The sequence below is a fragment of the Loxodonta africana genome, chromosome 8 (assembly GCF_030014295.1).
Source record: "Loxodonta africana isolate mLoxAfr1 chromosome 8, mLoxAfr1.hap2, whole genome shotgun sequence".
NCBI classification, from domain to species: domain Eukaryota; kingdom Metazoa; phylum Chordata; class Mammalia; order Proboscidea; family Elephantidae; genus Loxodonta; species Loxodonta africana.
This window is the reverse complement of record NC_087349.1, coordinates 41,595,711-41,615,732: the sequence shown is the minus strand read 5'-3', so window position 1 is coordinate 41,615,732 and position 20,022 is coordinate 41,595,711. Positions and strand designations below refer to the sequence as shown.

Genomic DNA, 20,022 nt, shown 5'->3' with positions numbered 1-20,022 from the left:
CATTAAAACTACAAAATTAATTGGTAGACCCTATACTAACCTCTTTTTTGAAAATTTATTTTATTTTTATTGTTGATGTTGAGACTATACACAGCAGAACATACACCAATTCCACAATTTCTATACGTACAATTCAGTGACATTGATTACATCGAGTTGTGAAATCATTCCCACTCTCCTTTTCTTGGTTGTTCCCTATACTAACCTTTTATTCTTGGTCTATCGGTTTAATTAATGGCTACTGTCTCTGTAAAAGAGCCCTGGTGGTGCAGTGGTTAAGAGCTCAGCTGCTAACCAAAAGGTCAGCAGTTCAAATCCACCAGCTGCTCCTTGAAAACCCTATGGGGCAGTTCCACTCTATCCTGTAGGGTCACTATCAGTCTGAATCGACTTGACAGCAATGGGTTTGGTTTTTTTGGTTTTGATTTCTCTATAAAGGAGCCGACGGCAGTGGATAAAGGAGCCCTGGTGGCACAGTGGTTAAACGTTTGACTGCTAACCAAAAAGTTGGCAGCCTGAATCCACCAGCTGCTCCTTGGAAACGCTGTGGGGCACTTCTACTCTGTCCTATAGGGTCTCTGTGAGTTGGAATTGATTTGATGGCAACAGGTTTGTTTTTGGTTTTTATCTCTACAAAAATTTTAGCATGCCAAAAGGGTGTTCACATCTCCAACAATTAATCTACTGGGAACAAAAGGAAACCAAGTGTAACATTATTACTTGACACCTGTTAAGTACCATAGGATGTGTTAAGAGGGTTTTTATGCCACAGATTTTGACTCTGATATAACTATGGACTGTTTCTTATAGCAAGGCATGCTGACTGAGAGCAAGGGGGAACCTTTATAAAGTATGTCCAAAAAGGAAGGTTTAGAATTTAAGTTCTTCGTGGAGCCCTGGTGGTGCAGTGGTTAAATGTTCAGCTGCTAACCAAAGGTCAGCAGTTCGAATCTACCAGCCGCTCCTCGGAAACCCTGTGGGGCAGTTCTACTCTGTCCTATAAGGTCACTATGAGTTGCAGATTCTCTGGAAACTAACATATTGTGTAATGAAGAACAGAAGCAATGCATACCCTAAAATTCAGAGTTTCTGTGGTGCTCAGAATGACTGCAAGAACTTCTAGGACAGATCTAAGAAAGTTCTGTATTTGCAAGTTGCCCATCCTTTTAAATTGAAATTCCAGAGAGTGTTCTTTAGAAATATGCAGTTTAAAGACAGCCAGCAACTAAAACTAAGATTGCTTTGAACAGATATAGGAATAAAATTTCACTTGACTTACAAATATTAATATGCACTTTATATCAGCATTAAAATGCCACCCTGATTTATCTCTCTTTTAATATACCATTACCACTACTTACACAATCGTATTTATCCTTTCGCCACAGTCTTCCTATTTCAGCAAACTGCATCAGCATTCCCTTTAAATTTCCAAGTGCTAAAGCTGCCAGAACGGACTGTTAAAAACATACACACCAGATGTACTTTAAGTTAGTCAAATAAACCATATAGAAGCAAAGGTGAAGGTTGTAGATAAGTGAGTCCCTTAAAGGGCCTCAAAGCATATCAAAGAATACACCCTTGTCCAGTGTGCAGAGGCCAAGCAAGACACTGGAGAAATGGGACTCTGACTTGTCCCCTTACGTGGCTTTGTTCCCAACACAGTGATAGTGGCTGACCTTCCCTGGATGATCTGGTGGCACTTAGGAGCCATGAACTTGGAACAGAGGGAGGCAGACCTTCCTAAACACAGTCTAATGTGTGTCTGTTTATTGGAGGTGGGGGCAGGGGCTGCTGTCTGTAAAAAATAACCTGGGTCTAAATTCAAACTTTTGATGAGTAGCAGCAATCATGCCACTTTGGAAGAGGAAGCTGAAGATCACAGAGCCATTAACAAAGGTTTGATGCAGACTCTCCGGGACAGCATAAACCCTGTTCATCTCTTCCCCTGTGGTATCCCTGGAAACTACCGTGGTCAAACGCCCATAAAAACCAGTTGCTGTTGAGTCGATTCCAACTCACCGCAACCCCATGTGTGCAGAGTAGAACTGCTCCATAGGATTTTCCAGGCTATAACCTTTCAGAAGCAGAATGCCAGGCCTGTCTTCCAAGGTGCCTCTGGGTGGGTTCAAAATGCCAACCTTTCAGATAGTAGTCCAGCACTTAACTGTGCCACCCAGGGACTCCCAAATGCAAATGATGTTGTTACAGTGTGCCGTTGAGTCGATTCTGACTCAAAGCTACCCTATAGGACAGAGTAGAGCTGCCCCATAGGGTTTCCTAGGCTGGAGTCTTTACAGGAGCAAATTCACCAGGTCTTCCCTCATGCAGAGTGGCTGGTGGGTTCGAACTGCCAACCTTTCAGTTAGCAGCTGAGCACTTAACCATCGCAACCACCAGGACTCCTTCGAAATGCACATTAAAAAAAAATCCGTTGCCATCTAGTCAATTCCAACTCATAGTGACCCTATAGGACAGAGTAGAACTACCCCATAGGGTTTCCAAGGAGCAGCTGGTGGTTTTGAATTGCCGACATTTTGGTTAGCAGCCGAGCGCTTAACCACTGTGCAACCAGGGACCCCAAAATACATATAGGAGGGGCTTAATAATTGTTCAGTGAGTGAGAGAATGAGCTAATGACTTAACATGTCCCACACCATTTACTAACCCTTCAGGAACACAGCCTTTTTTAAGAAGCCCTGATACTGGCGCCACTGAATGGTGGTTCAGTAAGGACAGTCCGGGTGGTAGACTCAGCTCTGCCCCAGCAGCATCTCAGACTTCTGATTCGTCATGTGCCAGAATGAGACGTTTTGTTTTGCAGGAATTAGGATAGTTAAGACGGCAAATGCTGAATAGCTAAGTATACTTTCTGACTCATTTAGATTTTAACACAATTGTAGGGATTTGTCTCCCAGTTAAAGCTGTTCCATTCTGAATGGACTCTGAAATTTGTATAGACTGCTTTTGTATCATAAAAGCACAGTTTAACAACAACAACAAAAAAACATAGTTTTTATATTCATACCTCTAAGATAGTTTTAACTGATTTAGGTATTTTTGGTTTTCATAAGTAACTTACAATTTTATACCTATCCAATGAACAATTTTACTCATTGTGAGAATGAAGGTCATCATTTCAAAGAAAATACTATCTTAAGTGACTTTAAAAAAGAAATAGCACACAACTGAATGCTGGTTAAAAAATGGTGAAAATTGAGTAAGGTCTGTAGTTTAGTTAACAGTTCTCTACCAACATTAATTTCTTGGTTTTAATATGGCAAAAACGAGGAATACCCTCAACGAGATGGATTGACACAGTGGCTGCAACAATGGGCTCAAACATAGCAAAGGTCGTGAGGATGGTGCAGGACCAGGCATATTTCATTCTGTTGTATATAGGGTTGTTAGGAGTCAGAACTGACTCGGTGGCACCTAACAACAACATAGCTATGCAGTGAAAACTGCGAGAGCCAGAGCTAAAAGAGACTGCCTTGTTTCTCCAGGTCTCACAAGATTGCTAGTTTTGACAGGGTGCAATCTTACCACTTTTCTGTTGCTTGTTTTCGTGGGAAATATTTGAGTTTTCCTTCTTTGACAGGTTTCCACCTTACACAGGTTCGGGTTTTTGAAGATTTTACTGAATAATGGTTCCATGAGTGGCACAAATAGTTAAGCACATGGCTACTAACAGAAAGGTTGAGGATTCAAATTTACCCATAGGTGCCTTGGAAGAAAGGCCTGGTGATCTACTTTTGAAAATAGTACAGCCATTGAAAACCCTATGGAGTGCAGTTCTACTCTGAAAAAACATGAGGTTGCCATGAGTCAGAATCAACTTGACGGTAACAGGTTTAGTTTTTTTTTTTTTTTACAGCTATTAAGATACTACCATTAAGGGAAGCTGAGTGTACTATTTTTTGTAACTTCCTAAAAAAAAAAAATAAAATAATTTTTTTTATAATTATTTCAAAATGAAAAGTTTTAAAAAAGAATAAAAAGGAATTGCAACAGCAAACTCATAATTAAAAATTAGTATCTTTATCCTTTCAGACAATAGGTTTTTCCTTTGGGGAAATTTACTGTTCATATAAAACATGTTAAATGCCACCTGTTAGAGACACATCATCTTTCTTTTCATTTAGCATTATTTCCCACTTGATCAGCACTCCATAGAAAAACAACTGGAAACAGTTTATAACAAAATGCTCAACAGAAACCTTTAAGAACATTTGAGTCAGCAATCCCACTCCTAAGTGTGTATCCTGGAGAAATAGGAGTCGTGACAAGAATAGACATGTGTACGCCCATGTTCACTGCAGCATTATGCACAACAGCAAAAAGATGGAAACAACCTAAGTGCCCATCAATGGATGAATGGATAAACCGTGGTATATACACACAATGGAACACTATGCAACAATAAAGAATAATGATGAACCTGGGAAACATCTTACAACATGGATGAATCTGGAGAACATTATGCTGAGTGAAAAAAGTCAATCACGAAAGGACAACTATTATATGAGATCATTATTTTAATTAGTCAAGAAAAGGTTTACACACAGAAAGAAACATTTTTTGATCGTTACCAGGGATGGGAGGGAGAGGGAGGGAAAATCACTAACTGGAGAGTAGATGCGTGTTAACTTCGGTGAAGGGAAAGGCAAGTACACAGCATGGTGTATGGGAGTACCAAAAAACCCACTACCACCGAGTCGATTCTGACTCATAGCGACTCTATAGGACAGAGTAAAACTGCCCCACAGGGTTTCCAAGGCTTACCTTTTGACCTTTGACTGCCTACCTCTTGGTTAGCAGCCGAGCGAGTGCTTTAACGTACGGGAGCACACCCACGTGCATATATAGGTTTGGCTGTGGCTATTTCTACGTACATATTTGTATGTGCTGCATGTTTACTCATATATATAAAAGCACACAAGGGGCACAGCCATGGAAACATCCTAGACATAACCAAACATCTCATGAGACTGAGTTACTGGGCTTGAAGTCTAAGGACCTTAGTCTCAGAGGACATCTAGGTCAATTGGCAGTAACATAGTTCATAAAGACAATGTTCTACATCCCTACTTTGGTGAGTAGCGTCTGGGCTCTTGAAAGCTTGAGAACCATCGTCTAAGATACAACTATTGGTCTCTCTGTCTGCAGCAAAGGAGAGTGACGAAAACCAAAGACTGAAGGAAACAATTAGTCCAAAGGACTAATGGACCACAGGAACCGCAGCCTCTGCTAGCTTGAGACCAGAAGAACTAGGCGGTACCAGGATCACAATAGAAGGTGCCAGTTAGAGTGGGAAAAAATGTAGAACATAGTTCAAATTCATAAAAAAGATGAGATTTACTGGTCCAAGAGAGGTTGAAGGAACCCCTGAGACTATGGCCCTTAGACACCCTCCTAACTTGGAACCGAAGCCATTCCCAGAGATCACATTTCAGCCAAATTATGAACAGGCCTATAAAATAATAACACCCATGAGGAGCGTGGTCATTATAAAAATCATCTAAATGAGAACAAAAGGGCAACATTGGCCCAAAAGCAAAGATGAGAAGGCAGGAAGGGGCAGGAGAACCAGAAGAAAGGAAGTGAGGAATTCAGGGTGGTGATGGGAGTGGTGGTGCTGACAATTGCGGAGATTGCAACCAATGCCACCAGACAATTTGTGTATAAACTATTGAATGGGAGACTAAACTTTCATCTAAGCACAATAATTAAAAGGAAAAGAAAACTTAAAAAAAAAAAAAGATTATAGAGCATTGAGAAACTGTAGAAAGGAAAAGGGGTACAATTTCACCAGTAACCTGGGATCCATTCTGCAATTGATGTAAAGAATTAAATACATATAATGTGCTTAGAACTCTGCCGATGCTTAGTAAGCCCTCGACAAAAATTCTGACTAACTATTATTGTGGGCTATGTTGTCCTCAAGTGATAAGCAGAAGCAAACCAGTTATTTAGTTGAAACAAAGACATTTCTAACAAAATGGTCTCACGAGAGCTTATCACTCAAAAACCAAAACCCACTGCCATGGAGTTGATTCCAACTCATAGCGACCTTATAGGACAGAGTAGAACTGCCCCATAGAGTTTCACAAGAAGCACCTGGTGGATTTGAACTGCCAACCTCTTAGTTAGCAGCCGTAGCACTTAACCACTATGCCACCAGGGTTTCCCAAACTCTGATCTTTTATAGAAAGGATTTTGATTAACACCATGCACGATGTCCTCATGTGTGGCTTATTTAGGAGGGAGCTAGGATTAAATAGTAATTGCTTCTTTCATTTCTCTAAATGGATATTGGCTGCATAGTGCCCAAGTGCGCCCGTGCGAAGGAGCACGCCAGGGTGGAATTCATCTCTACGTCAAGGTGAGTGTGCGTGCATTTGTTTTTACTGCAATACACTTTCTTCTGTTCCATTAGTGGTGACTTCTTGGTTCCCTTAATGCCATTCATTTTGAAATTAGTAGTTTAGCGTATGGAGAACACGCATGTTTGGCAAACAGAACTCTGCCCTGCTTGAGCTCAATTTTGCCAGTGAGGCTCCTTTGGAATAACCACACTTGGGAGTCCAGAAACCAGGGACCAAGTTCATAGTTCAGTTACCAACCCACCAGGAAAAAAGGCCTCGATAACAACTGAAAGACATTGGTTGGTTGGATCATAGCTCTACATGAGAATTGAAATAGAATATTTGTGTTATGATGATAACGATATTAACAATAATGGCTATGATTTACCAAGTGCTTATCGTGTGGCAGGCCCTGAGTAAGTACTTCATATGCATCCTTTCATTTAATTTTCATAACAAGTCTGTAAGGTAGATACTATTTCCCACCCCTATTTTACAAATGGAAACTTGAGGTTTAGAGACGTTAGGGAATATACCCCAAAGCAAATTTAGGCAGGATTCAAACTAGGTCTACAGGCTTCCAGAGCCAGTGCTCTGTGAATTGCCTCAAACCATATTAAAATCACAAAGAACAATGTATTTACCAGTGTCTAGTTTTTTTGTTTTTTTTTTAGTTTCCTAGAGGAGCCCTGATGGCACAGTGGTTAAGCCTTTGGCTGCCAACCAAAAGGTCAACAGTTCCAATCCACCAGCTGCTCCTTGGAAACCCTATGGGGCAGTTCTGTTCTGTCCTATAGGGTCACTATGAATTGGAATTGACTCCATGGCAATGGGTTTGGTTTGGTTTTGGTTTCCTAGAGGAGTCCCTTGGTGGTGCAAATGGTTTTTGTGACAACTAACCTAAAGTTTGGCACTTCAAACCCACCCACCTAACCAGTGACACTGTGTCACCATGGGTTGGAATTGACTCAATGGCAATGGGTTTGGTTTCCTAGAGGTCCTATGTTTTCCACTGTCTACTGATATTTTATTTTATAAATGAGTGCTGCAGAAGTTTACACAGCATTAGACTAAGCCCTGAAAAACTACAGTTCAGGAAACGTGGATGAGTAACATGTGGCAGGGAGGTGTGAGGTCTATGTCCGGGCAGGAAATCAGGTTCCCTTCTTGCAATCTGAGTGTTGGTCTTGGAGTCAAACCAAGCTATGAGAGCTGTGGGGCATATTCCCAAGGATTGGTTGTGTGGCTGGTAGCACCATTCCCTGAATTAGATAGAGAACTTAATTGCCTCAACCTTTAGGAAAATCTTCATTTCAGCCCATCCTCCGGTGCCAGGGTGCCTTCCTGTTTAAACATTAATTATATTTGGGGCTACAAACATGCGAAGAGTAGAGCAGATAAGGTAGTTTGGGCATCTGCATTCCCAACATTCATAAAATGCCAAGGGAAAATAAATATTTTTGGCCCATAGTATATTGAGTAAGACGAGTACTTGAGAGTTGTAATTACCTCATTTTCTTTAGTTTAGCTTGTGTTTCCACAGTTTAAAGAGTACTTGGGTGGTGCAAATGGTTAGCCTGCTTGGCTGCTAACTGAAAGGTTGGAGGTTCAAGTCCACCCAGAATCACCTCAGAAGAAAGGCCTGGTGATCTACTTGTGAAAAAAGCAGCCATTGAAAACTCTATGAGCACAGTTCTACTCTGACACACCAGGAGTCACCATGAGTTGGAGTCAACTGGACCAACAGCAAATAGTCTCCTGAGTTTAAGAATCAGGGTCCTTGATTTCGTTACCCAAAGGACTGAGATATTATCCAAAGAGAGAAAAGTGTTACCTTTTGTAGTGGCGCCAAGAGAAATCCAATGGCAACGATGACAATCAACACGATGATGGCAGAGAGAATCCCAGCAATCTGTGAAAAGACAAAAAAAAAAAAAAAATTCTCGTCACAAACTTGGCATTTTCCCTGGCTCAGATTGTCCAGTTAGCGATGCTAGGATCGTCACACAGTAACGACCTTGAAGTACCTGCGTTTTGCCTCCTGTACTCTCCTGAACCCCTGATCTGGAGAGGGCAGTGCTGGATGCAAAGCCTCTGAAGGATCCACAGACTATGTTACTCAATCCGAAGGCTATTAACTCCTGACAGAAGAACAAGGAGGGAACTTTTAGAAGTGGCACCATTACTATTACGTACACAAAATATTATTTTAAGTTGGCTATTTTTTTTTTTTATAAGAGATCCAGTGTAGATTGTATACTTACCTGATTGCCATCAATCGGATAATCATATTTGAGGGAATAGACGCTGGCAACTGAAAAGGCCACCGCAAAGCCAACGATTGCAATGGCGAAGCAATCTCCTATGGTGTCTTGGAAAACCTTCACGTCAGGTGGAACAGGGGCCTGGAATCTAAAATAGAAATTAAGCAATCCTGAATGTCACCAACCTGCTTATAGTTCTTCAGTGGCAACTATTTGCTCTTAGGAAAAGTCCAAACTCAACCCCACCTCTCCAGCTTAATTGCTACCATTTCCCAAATTTATGCTCCAGCCAGACTAAGCTTCTTTTTGTTTCTTGAAGGTATCACTCTTTCACCTTGGAGCCTTCTAATTTCCAATTCCATCTGTCTGAACCATCCCCCTGATCCCCATCCTTCTGTCCAGAAAGTGTTCCTTGACCATAAATTCAGGGTTAGGTGAGATCGTCTGTGCTTCCCCAGCTCCTGCTGGGTATTCCACACACACCCAAGTAACTCTCCCCCGAGTTACTGTGACTGTCTGATCCACTATACTACATCAATGGTCAGACACCCTTCTTGGCATATAGTAGGTGACTGTTGGGCAATGAGCAAAATCTAGACTGAGTTGTACCTCACTTTGGATACTTTAGGTATCACCTAAAAGCATTTAGTACTGCTGAAAACTTTGGAATCTGCTATCTGTTGAAAAGCCGTACTGCCTGAATTAGATACAAGATTATAAACCCAGTCCAATGGTAGTGGTAAATCTATGTTTTCACCAGTATAACCACATTATAATGTGCATTTATATCCCCATAAAAGCTCATGCAAAATATCAGATTCCACTCGTATTGTTATGTGGGGTTGCAAAGCAGTACCCACAATCCCTCCAATCGTTATCCATGGCTGATGTTTCTTTGAGCAAATACAATCCTGAGACAAGGAAAGCAAGAAAGTCCTCCTTCTATTGAAAACAATAACCTTTCACGGAAAACCCTGGCAAACAGATGGGCCTTGGACTCTGCCCTGTGCTGGAGCCAACTGTAGCTCTGATGAAGAGTGGGTCCCAGTTTAAAGTGATAGAGTGTCAGAGAAACTTCCAACTCATAGAGAATGAGTCTCTGTTTATGCCTCATGAACTTACAACAGTTAAATGATATTTACTAATTGTATGACAAAAGGTACAAATATCTCAAACTCAACATTCATTTACTGAAACGCTCAGCTCCTGTAAACATGTATCTCTGATCTAAAACTTATTAGAAGAGGGTGAATTGAATCCATTCAACTTTTTCCTGAAATACTCCAGGTTTTGTGAATGTCTATGTTAATGAAATTTCAGCTCTAATTTTTAAGAAGTACTACTATCTCAAGGAGCCTTGGTGGCGCAGTGGTCAAGCGCTTGGCTGCTAAGTGAAAGGTTGGTGGTTTTAACCCACCAGCATCTCCATTGGAGAAAAGACATGGCAATTTGCTCCTGTAAAGATTATACCCAAGAAAACCCTATGGGGAGTTCTACCCTGTCCTGTAGGGTTTCTATGAGTTGGAATAGACTCAATGGCATACGACAACAACTACTATCCCATACGCCTCTGCTACCATAAATCAAAAAGTTAGCTTGGAATTTTTTTTTTTTAACTTGAAATTGATAATACAATTAAATTTTGCATTTTATACCACGACAACAAGGAGCCTACTACTATTATTCTTCTGTTCTGGCCTCTGAACACCATAACCAAAAAACCAAACCCATTGCCATCGAGTTGGTTCCGACTCATAGCGACCCTATAGGACAGAGTAGAACTGCCCCCATAGAGTTTCCAAGGAGCGGCTGGTGAATTCAAGTGCCAACATTTTGGTTAGCAGCCGTAGCTCTTGACCAGTACGCCACCAGTGAACACCATAGACAGAGTGATATATTGGAGATTTACAGTCTCAAAACTTGGGTTTATTTCCTGGCTCTGCTTCTTCTCTTCCTGAGCCACAGTTTCCTCATTTGTAAAGTGAAAACAATAACACTTGTTCTCTTTTCTTCGTAGTTTTATGGGAGGGTCAGATAAAATCAAGAATGCAAATACTATTTATACACCATAAAATATAATGTGCCTGTTAGCAAGTATTATAGAATTCCTTAGGAATCTGAATTATTCTTTGTGTTTCCTTTCAATGCTTGGTTCCCTTCTGCCATTTTCATTCAATGTGTGTGACTTCACAAAATAACTATTAAGGTGGCATACTCATTAATGGCAGATTAAAAAAAAAAACATTGCCATTGAGTCAATTCCGACTCATAGTGACACCCTATAGGACAGGGTAGAACTGCCCCATAGGGTTTCCAAGGCTGTAATCTTTATGGAAGCAGATTGCCACATCTTTCTTCCATGGAGTGGCTGGTGGGTTCCAACCACTGATTGGCAATAACTAATAACCATTACCTTCAGTTATATTCTATTTGCAATGATCAGAAATGTAAGATGCCCACAATTATCAACCAGGAAAATATTAGAGCATAGAAAGCATGTAAAGCTCCTAGTACCTAATTTAGGTGCTAAATCAGCAATAGGAGTAAGGAAGGTTGAACATTTATTATAGGCCAGGCACTGTTCTAAGCACATCGCATGTATTATCTCATTTGATCCTTATAAGAATGCTCTGCAATAGCTACTATTTTCAGCTCTATTTTACAGCCAAGGCCATAGACACACAGAGTTTACTAGTTTTGCTCAAGGTTATGAAGTGAGTCAGGAATAAATCCCAGGCGCCCTGCTTCTAGAATATGCTGCTTATCTGCTAGGTGACACTGTCTGTCTGTAGAGTGGAATGCTTAACAAATGTGAACTGCCCCTTCCTGCTACCCATGCATCTTGTAGAAAGAGGTCACTGATGTTTAAAATATATGTGCTAAATAGGGCCTCTAAGATTATAACTCAGTGATGTTAAGTACTCAGTGATGTTAAGTTTATTTTTTATTTCAAAACCCTTCTGACAAAATCCACTTTAATTATACCTGTATTTACTCATTTTTTTTCCCATTTAGTTTATGTCTCCCAATACATTTAACTAAATTATAATCACTTAAAAGTTAAAAGGCGGAAACCTTTGAAATTGTCTTTCAGCTTCAGCCTGAAAAATCAGCCTAATTTCCACTTAAAAACTCTTTAAAGTGATGGTTTATATTCATTAAGTATAACACACAAAGAGCTGGTGACAAAAATGTTTTTTGCTTAAAAAAATGGGTCACCACCCCAGTGCCGTCGAGTCAATTCTGACTCACAGCGACCCTATTAGGACAGAGTTTCCATAGAGTTTCCAAGGAGCACCTGGTGGATTCGAACTGCCAACCCTTTGGTTAGCAGCTGTAGCACTTAACCACTATGCCACCAGGGTTTCCAAAAAAAATTGGTATTTGCTTTTAAAAGAATTTGGGTATTTTAACATCAACCTAATAAAATATATACAAATGCTGATTTTCTAGAATTCTCAAATGCTTGTTAAGGCAGGGTAGGGGGTAGTGGAGGGAGAGAGAATTTTTTTTGTTTTTAAACAGGAAAGCAACCTTTCCTTGGTAAGCAAATAAGAAGAAACTGATGCTATCTCTGGTCAGAGGGCAAAGAGGAAGAAGTAGGCACAAAACTGGCTCACCCATCTCAATCCATTAAATGTAATGAAATACATTTTCACATTCCTTGTACACACTGGCCTCCCAACATTTCGCAGCAGTAAGTTGCCTTCGTCTTGTTTTGAAAGCGATCATAAGAAAGGACAGAGCGTGCCTCTCTGAACTATTCAAGCACTCTGCGGGCCTTCCTTCAGGATCTCTTTTGAACTTTCAGAACTTGGCTCCAGTAACCCCAAACGAAACACTGCTTATTGTTTATAGTAATTTACGGATGAGGAAATCTGGTTTCATTTGGTATTTCTTTATGGGAAGAAATGGGTTTATGTTGCCTATTTTTTCTACTTTCACTAATTTTTACTCAAATGTGAGTGCTTGCTTGTAGTCTGGCATGTGAGTTCTTCCACAAGGAGAAACTTTCTGATATTAAGAACTATGAACTTTTACCTTCTTCGTGGCCCCTTCCCAGGACAAAAACAAACCTTTCTCACAGACGGCTGTTGCAGAGAGAGTTCTGACATGGGTTCATGCATTTCAGTTCTAAGACTCTCTCAGTAACTACTGCTTACACTCTGATTAGTGTTTAGAGACACCATCAAGAAAGACTCACTTACCCACTTGGCATCTCCCCAATGACTGCCACTTTAAACCTGTTTTGGAAGTCAAAGCCATAGGATACACCCGTTGCGATCACAGTCTGCAAAGTTGCAAAATTGCCCAAATTAGAAATCTGAGATGAAATGAAGAGTCTTGCTTTGAAAAAATACTGTTGCCAGGCCCCATCCCTAGACCTTTTAAATAAGGATCTAGAGGCCCAAGCTTTGTTACTTTTTTTACAAGGTCTCGAGGAAATTCTGGAGTCCCTGGGCGATGCAAATGGTTAACATGCCTGGCTGTTAACTGAAAGGTTGGAGGTTGAAGTCTACCAAGAGGTACCTCAAAAGAAAGATCTGGTGATCTACTTGCCAAAAATGAGCCATTGAAGGCCCTATAGAGGCGTCTCCATGAGTTAGAGTTGGCTCAGGGCAACTGGTTTTAATTTGCTATGTTTTTGGCAATTCCAAGGTAGTGGTGCAAGGTCGTGAAACCACAGCTCTAATTCAAATAAGCCTATCACCACGTCCTCTCAGAGGTCTTGCTCTCTGCACTATTCATGTCTTACATGGTAAAAACAAATTGAAAGGTGTAAAAGAATGTTATTAAATTCTGAATGACTAAACATTATGTCTAGAAATTGCAGAGATGGCATCTCAGTCCCACAAGAACTTCCTGATCTACAAATGGTGAAGGACTTTCAATGTAAACACCCTAGACTAGTGAACTATGAAAGAAAGTCTTAAGACGTTCAGTTACCATGATTAGTTCAATTGGAATGGGCACTGGAAGTTTGGCTTTGTAGCGCTGATTTATTTCTTTAACCACAAATACTACCAACAGAATAATCAGGGATGTCACCAGGTCTGCAATGTTAGTCTTCTCTATTTGTGAGAATACGGATTGTAGAACCTAAAATTATAAAAACAAAAACCACTCAAGTCCTATATTAATGTATAATTTGTATTCAACACTTAATTATTTCCAAATAGATAAAAATTAACTCTTGATAGCGATTCAGTTTTGCTCGCGTTAACCATGAATGTGAGATTGTAGCGACCAGCATGTAGTTGTGAGCAGGTTAAGCAAGCACAGAGAGGGCAGTGGTGGGTAACGGCAGAACTCTCCCCTTCCATGTGAGAGACCAGGGTTTGCTTTCCAGCCAATGCACTGCATGTGTAGCTACCACTTATCTGTCAATGGAAGCTTGTGTGTCACTATGATGCTGAACAGGTTTCAGTGAAGCTTCCAGATTAAGAAGGACTAGGAAAAAAGGTGTGTCAATCTACTTCCGAAAATCAGTCGAGGAAAATCCTACGGATCACAACGTTGGTTTACCATGAGGTGGAGGCTGACTTGATGGCAACAACAACAACAAAGTAAAGATAGTGTGGGCACCACACTGGTTTAAGGGTACTTCTGGCATTTTCGCTGGGAATCTCTTAGGCTAATGCCAAATTTTATTGGATAGTTTTTCCCATTTTTACAACTATTCTCTTCTGCTCTTAGGTCCCTTTGGTCATTGCTATGGATTGAATAGTGTTGCCCCAAAATATGTGTTGTAAATCCTAACCTCTATACCTGTGGTTATTATCCCATTTGGGAATGGGTTGTCTTTGTTATGTTAATAAGGAAGGGTTAATGTAGGGTGTATCCTGAGTCAATATCTTTTGAGATATAAAAGAGATCAAACAAGCAAGCGAGTAAGCAGAGATGGGGGAAGAGGGATGTCAGTCCACATGACAATTGTCCAGGAGCAGAAATTCAGAAGAGACAAGGACCTTTCTCCAGAGCCAACAGAGAAAGATAAAGCTTTCCCCTAAAGTCGGCACCCTGAATTTGAACTTGTAGCCTCCTAAACTATGAGGACATAAATTTCTGTTGGATAAAACCATCCACTTGTGGTATTTCTGTTATAATAGCAGCACTAAATAACTAAGAGAGTCATCATTTCTTTATTTCACAGTAATCACTATTGCTCTGTCCAGGGAATAACCTCTGGTCCCTGATAGTTTTTTTCTTAGCATGCATCCCCTTAATTCCTGGCCTCTTAGGTCTAGACTCTTTGTATTTCTTAGCTGACATACTTTGTCACCTTTGGAAATGATTTTCTGGCTAACTGTACCCTGGGCATAGTCTGATTTCTAGATACCAGTTGACTTCCATACCCCTGGGGCCCAGGACACCTCAGGCAGGTCCAAGCTAACTCCCAAATTGCTTCTGGAGCAGCTCTGGATGGGGGCAGAAAGTTGGTTCCAGGCTGAAGCAAGCTCTGCTCAAACTCCCAGAGACTATTTGACAGCAGTGCTAAGAACAGGATCTGCTCCATTTACACATTGGCCCGTTTCCTTTTGCTTCATAAACAGGGACTTGTGCAAGGTTCAGAAGAACTTCAATTCTAAAATAACAAGACCTGCTTTTTGAGACGTAGGAAAATATTATAATGCAATTAGCAAAATTATTTCAAATTTTCAAACGGGAAAATTTTTAAAAATTGGGACAAAATATTAAAGCTTTTAACAATGTACTTAGACATTTTTAAAGTACTTAAGAGTCAAATCTAAGAAGTGCCACTTAATCGCTGTTGCTACCATTAGCTGTATGGTAGAGGTGGTTGATTTTCAGTGTTGTTCTCTTTGCCACTTACTTTTTCTTGACCTGAAAAAATTTCACAACCCATTAATTTCTTGCAAGTTGTAGGTGAGACCCACAGGAAAAGCATTTAAGGAAAGGTCCTCAGAATCAAAATAGTAAGTTTCATATATTTCAATATTTTTTAAAGGAAAGGAATACTTACTTTGAAAATTGAAAATGGATCTGTGTGTGCCGGGACTGTCAGTTGAAGCATAAATTTGAGTTGGGAGACCAAAACGTGAATAGCAGCCGCTGTGGTGAAGCCACTGATTAGGGAATCGGATAGGTATATCACCACAAATCCAATCTGCAGAACCCCCATGATCAACTGGGAAGAGAAGGACAAAGGCCGTTGTTATGAGGACACTTAAGCAAAGCCAAGGATAGGCAATTTAAATGATTTAAAATGTAAAAGCTCAACCTGCACTTATATGCCTTGAAGAAGCAGGTCCCCTGCCTCCTGGAGTCCTATTCAGGGCTCTCCCCATGCCCACAGAATGTTGCATGGTGTTCAGTAGGATGTAAATCTAGTAGGGCCCCAAGAAGTAACAAGTTTATTCTTCCCGCCCCTCTTTTGTTTTGAAGTGCAATATCTTTAGAAGCTCATTCATAAACCTTGTATAGCAGAATTTTATCTAGCATCGGCCCTCATACATTTGCCCACATGATGTTAAGTTACACTCTCTAGCTGTTGTAGCATGTGTGGGCAAGTGTCCATTCATATTCCCTCAAACAAGTTGCTGACTTGCATATGAGATATCTAATGGTGTACTCTGAACATCATTAAGTGTACTCTGGAGATTAGAAGTACTCAGTTTTAACTGGGGGACAGAGGTGGTTAATTCCCCCACAATATTGGTGTTTTGCCGTAATTGTGGATACCTGGCCTGTCTTTCCACTCAAGTCTCATGGAATGCAGCTGGAGCTATGGGGACACAAAAGCACTAGGTCCAGAAATGTATTCTGAAGACCTGACCACTTGTTTAGTCAATAGGAAACCCCACTACGTCCTTGTAGAAATTGACCTTTTCTTTCTTTAGGGAACTATCTTATGCAATAATATCACTAACCATAAACTTAGGCCACATCCTAAAGTGTCTATGAAATTTTCATTATTCAACTACTGTGTCAGGTGTGGCTTGGAAGTGAGGCTTTAATTTCTTCCACAGTCCTTGTCAGCTTCTGCCAAATCTTTGATGTGCGTAGCTTAAAGTACAAAGTCCTCACCCCTTTCATTTAGTTTACAGTTTCTAAAGAATTAGAGAGAAAAACATTTCAAAGCCTCCCCTGTCACTATTTCCTGCATATAGTTATTTTTAGTGACCATCAATCCTCAGGTATTTTATTGAATTGGGCATTTCCTCCTCACCATATGTGCCTCCCTGTTCCCATTCTTCCTCCTATCCATACCTGCATTCACTCATCTTTGCAACGTGGTAGATCTGCCCCTCTACTTCTGGTAGTGGTGAGTGACCCTTCTTAAATTACTTGGCTATAGGGCACCAAAAAAGAGATACCAACCAAAAGGAAGAATGGGGGGGCTAGCAGGAGGGGGAAAAAATCAGAAAGATGTGTACCAGTCAGGACAAGCAGATTGGGGGTGATAGATTTCATGATAAAGTACTCACCTGGATGATACCCGAAAGGACTGTGATTGCTGCAGCCACCAACACCCTCTGTTCGTCCAGTGTTGTGCCATTACTCGTTGAGTTATAAGGGACTTCCACAGCAGATTCACTGATGTCTGGAACTATTCTCACAACTACTGCTCCCACCATCATACTCAGAACCGGAAATGGACCTAATTAACATCGGAGGATGAGTCGTGGTCCGTATATGCCTTCCTAAAGCATAGTTGTCTTTCAGCCACAATGTGAGCATGCAAAAAGGCTGCTGTCTGTAACTCTGGCCTCCTTTCCCAAACTCCAGTCCTAATTCTTACAGGAAATGTTTGACTTTTCTCCTGGATTTGGAGTTGATAGCATTAGTGGCTAATGAAATTCATAAAGAAAAAGCAATGTGAATATTAATCAGCTCAGTAACTCACTTACCCACAGATATGTGTTTAGAAGTGCCCAAGAAAAAGTAGACTATGACTGGGAAAAAGGCTGCATACAACCCATAGCTTGGGGGGATGTTGACCAACAGAGCAAATGCCAGACCTGTAAACACACAAGCAGTCAAGTCCTTATTTTGTGCAAGGGGAATCAGAAAAGTTCCCTTTTCTTTCTTAAAGTATTTAAGATTGGGTCTTAAAAACAGGTTACCTTATTAACACAAAATGGATTAAAGACATTAATCCAAGAGCAAAAAAAATAAAATTCTTAGAAGAAAATATAGGTAAAAACCTTTGTGACCTTGGATTAGGCAACAGTTTCTTAGATATGCCATCTAAATCATAAGCAATCAAAGAACAATACAGATAAATAGGACTTCATAAAAAAATTGTATTTCAAAGGACCCCGCCAAGAAAGTGAAAAGACAACCTACAGAGTGGGAGAAAATATTTGCAAATCAAATATTTGATAAGGGTCTAGTACCTACAGTGTATAAAGAACTCTTCTGATTTGACAACAAAAAGGCAAATATCCCAATTTAAAAATGGACAAAGGTATTTCAATAGACATTTCTTCAAAGAAGATATATAAACAGCCAATAATCACATGAAAAAGTTACTCAACATCATTAGTCATCAGGGAAATACAAATCAAAACCACACTGAAATACCTCTTCCTATCTTTTATCTACTAGGATAGCTATAAACAGAAAGGCAGAGAATAACAGGTGTTGGTGAGGATGCGGAGAAATTGGAACCCTCATATACTGTTGGTGGGAATGCAAAATGCTGCAACCACTACAGAAAACGGTTTGACAATTGCTCAAAATTTTACCACATGACCCAACAATTCCACTCCAGGTGTATACCCAAGAGAATTGAAAACTTGTGTGCGCACAAAAACTTACACATAAATGTTCATAATGGCGTTATTCATGATAGCCTCCAAAAGAAAATAATCCATCAACTGATGAAAAGATAAACAATAGGTGGTATTTCCCTACGATAAAATGTTATTTGTCCATAAAAAGGAATGAAGTATTGATACATGCTACAACACGAATGAATCTTGAAAACACGCTGAGTGAAAGAAACCAAACACAAAAGGCCATCTATTGTATGATTTCATTTATATGGAATGTTCAGAATAGGCAAATCCATAGAATAAAAAGTAGACTAGTGATTGCCAGGGATGGACGCATGGGGTGAAATGGGGAATGACTACTAATGGGTAAAAGTTTTTGGGGGAGGGTCATGAAAATGTTCTGAAATTAGATGGTAATGATGGTTGTACAACCTTATGAATATACTACAAACCACTGTACATTTTAAAGGGTGAATTTTCTGGTATGTGAATTATATCTCAATTAAAAAAAAAATTACCTTGCAGTACAGCCACCAGCCCTGTACTGATCCCAGAAACAATGTCACTGAGTAGCCATTCCTTTATCCGGTATGCTGGTAACCAAGATGCTATGGGGAACAAAGACAGGGCAATTCTCTTGGCCTTTTTTGAGGAGCAGCTGAAAACATCGAAAGTCACAGATCAGCCAACTAATATTGAATTTTAAGTTTAGTACCTAATTGTAGGTGGAAAACTGGAAGAATTGGTAGGTGCATTGGTAAAGAGTATAATATATTAATGATTAATACATTAATTAGCACTTTCACTCACACTAATATTCACCTCCTTACCCATGTCAATCGCTCCCTGGATACCACCAAAGGATTTTTTAAAGAAAAGTGTTGCTTGTCTTCAGCTGTAACAGAGCTGATTTGTCAGCTTGAATTCTGGAATATTTCAATTGAGAATTTGTCCCCATCTATAAGTCTTCTGATTTGAAAAGACTGTGTTCGTTTTAGAGACTACCTTCCCAACTCTGGTAGGGAGGGGGAGGTTTGGAAACTAAAGATGAAAAGAATCTGTGGGAAACCAGCAAAATCTGTGGGCTGTGGGCTAGAGCCAGGAAGGAGAGCTTGAAATCTTGAAAATTCAGGAGAAAGTGCTTCATTTATTCCTAAGGCTAGTATCTTAAAAAATGTCTTACCTAAAACACTCTTTGAGATGATCCAGAAATGTCTTATGAGATCTGCATTTCTTCTTATGTTCTTCCCCAAAAGCATTTTTAGAGTACACTGGCCTGGCCACAATGTACTGATTCCCAAAGGGTTCGATCATTTTGCCTTCTCTGGTGGCTGTGCAAGTGGAAGACCCTTGGAACGATTGTGAACACTTCTTCTTGCCTTTGGAAGGTTAAAATGCCTGAAACCAAACAGAGCTCGCTTCTTAAATAACTCAGAGATAATGTGATGCAATTTACAGATGAGTGAGCTCCGAACTGAATGTTACCACCTTTTGAGATCAAAAGAGGAAGGATTAAGGGACCTAGATTGTGTTTTACCACAGTGATAGGACTTTTTACTCCAATGAGCTGGACAGAGCTCCATTGGGTAAGTAAGAAAGACCTTTTATTTTACTTTTTAAAAAGGATTGCCAGCAAGAAAAAAAAAG

The 20,022-nt window shown here is 40.2% G+C and overlaps 1 protein-coding gene across 1 annotated transcript in view; it reads right to left on the bottom strand.

The window, feature by feature from the left end:
- Nucleotides 1-19,778, bottom strand: part of SLC26A3 (solute carrier family 26 member 3) — a 31,147-nt gene extending 11,369 nt beyond the window's left edge. The window contains exons 1-11 of the mRNA XM_003407209.4: nt 19,559-19,778; nt 18,894-19,033; nt 17,506-17,616; nt 17,083-17,255; nt 15,618-15,782; nt 13,580-13,732; nt 12,841-12,923; nt 8,633-8,780; nt 8,396-8,509; nt 8,203-8,280; nt 1,362-1,457 (exon numbers count right to left, since the gene is read on the bottom strand). Of these exons, the coding sequence (XP_003407257.1) occupies nt 1,362-1,457; nt 8,203-8,280; nt 8,396-8,509; nt 8,633-8,780; nt 12,841-12,923; nt 13,580-13,732; nt 15,618-15,782; nt 17,083-17,255; nt 17,506-17,616; nt 18,894-19,033; nt 19,559-19,689 (1,392 nt within the window). The 5' untranslated portion in view covers nt 19,690-19,778. The remainder of the gene's footprint in view (nt 1-1,361; nt 1,458-8,202; nt 8,281-8,395; nt 8,510-8,632; nt 8,781-12,840; nt 12,924-13,579; nt 13,733-15,617; nt 15,783-17,082; nt 17,256-17,505; nt 17,617-18,893; nt 19,034-19,558) is intronic.
- Between the last annotated feature and the right edge of the window lie 244 nt (nt 19,779-20,022).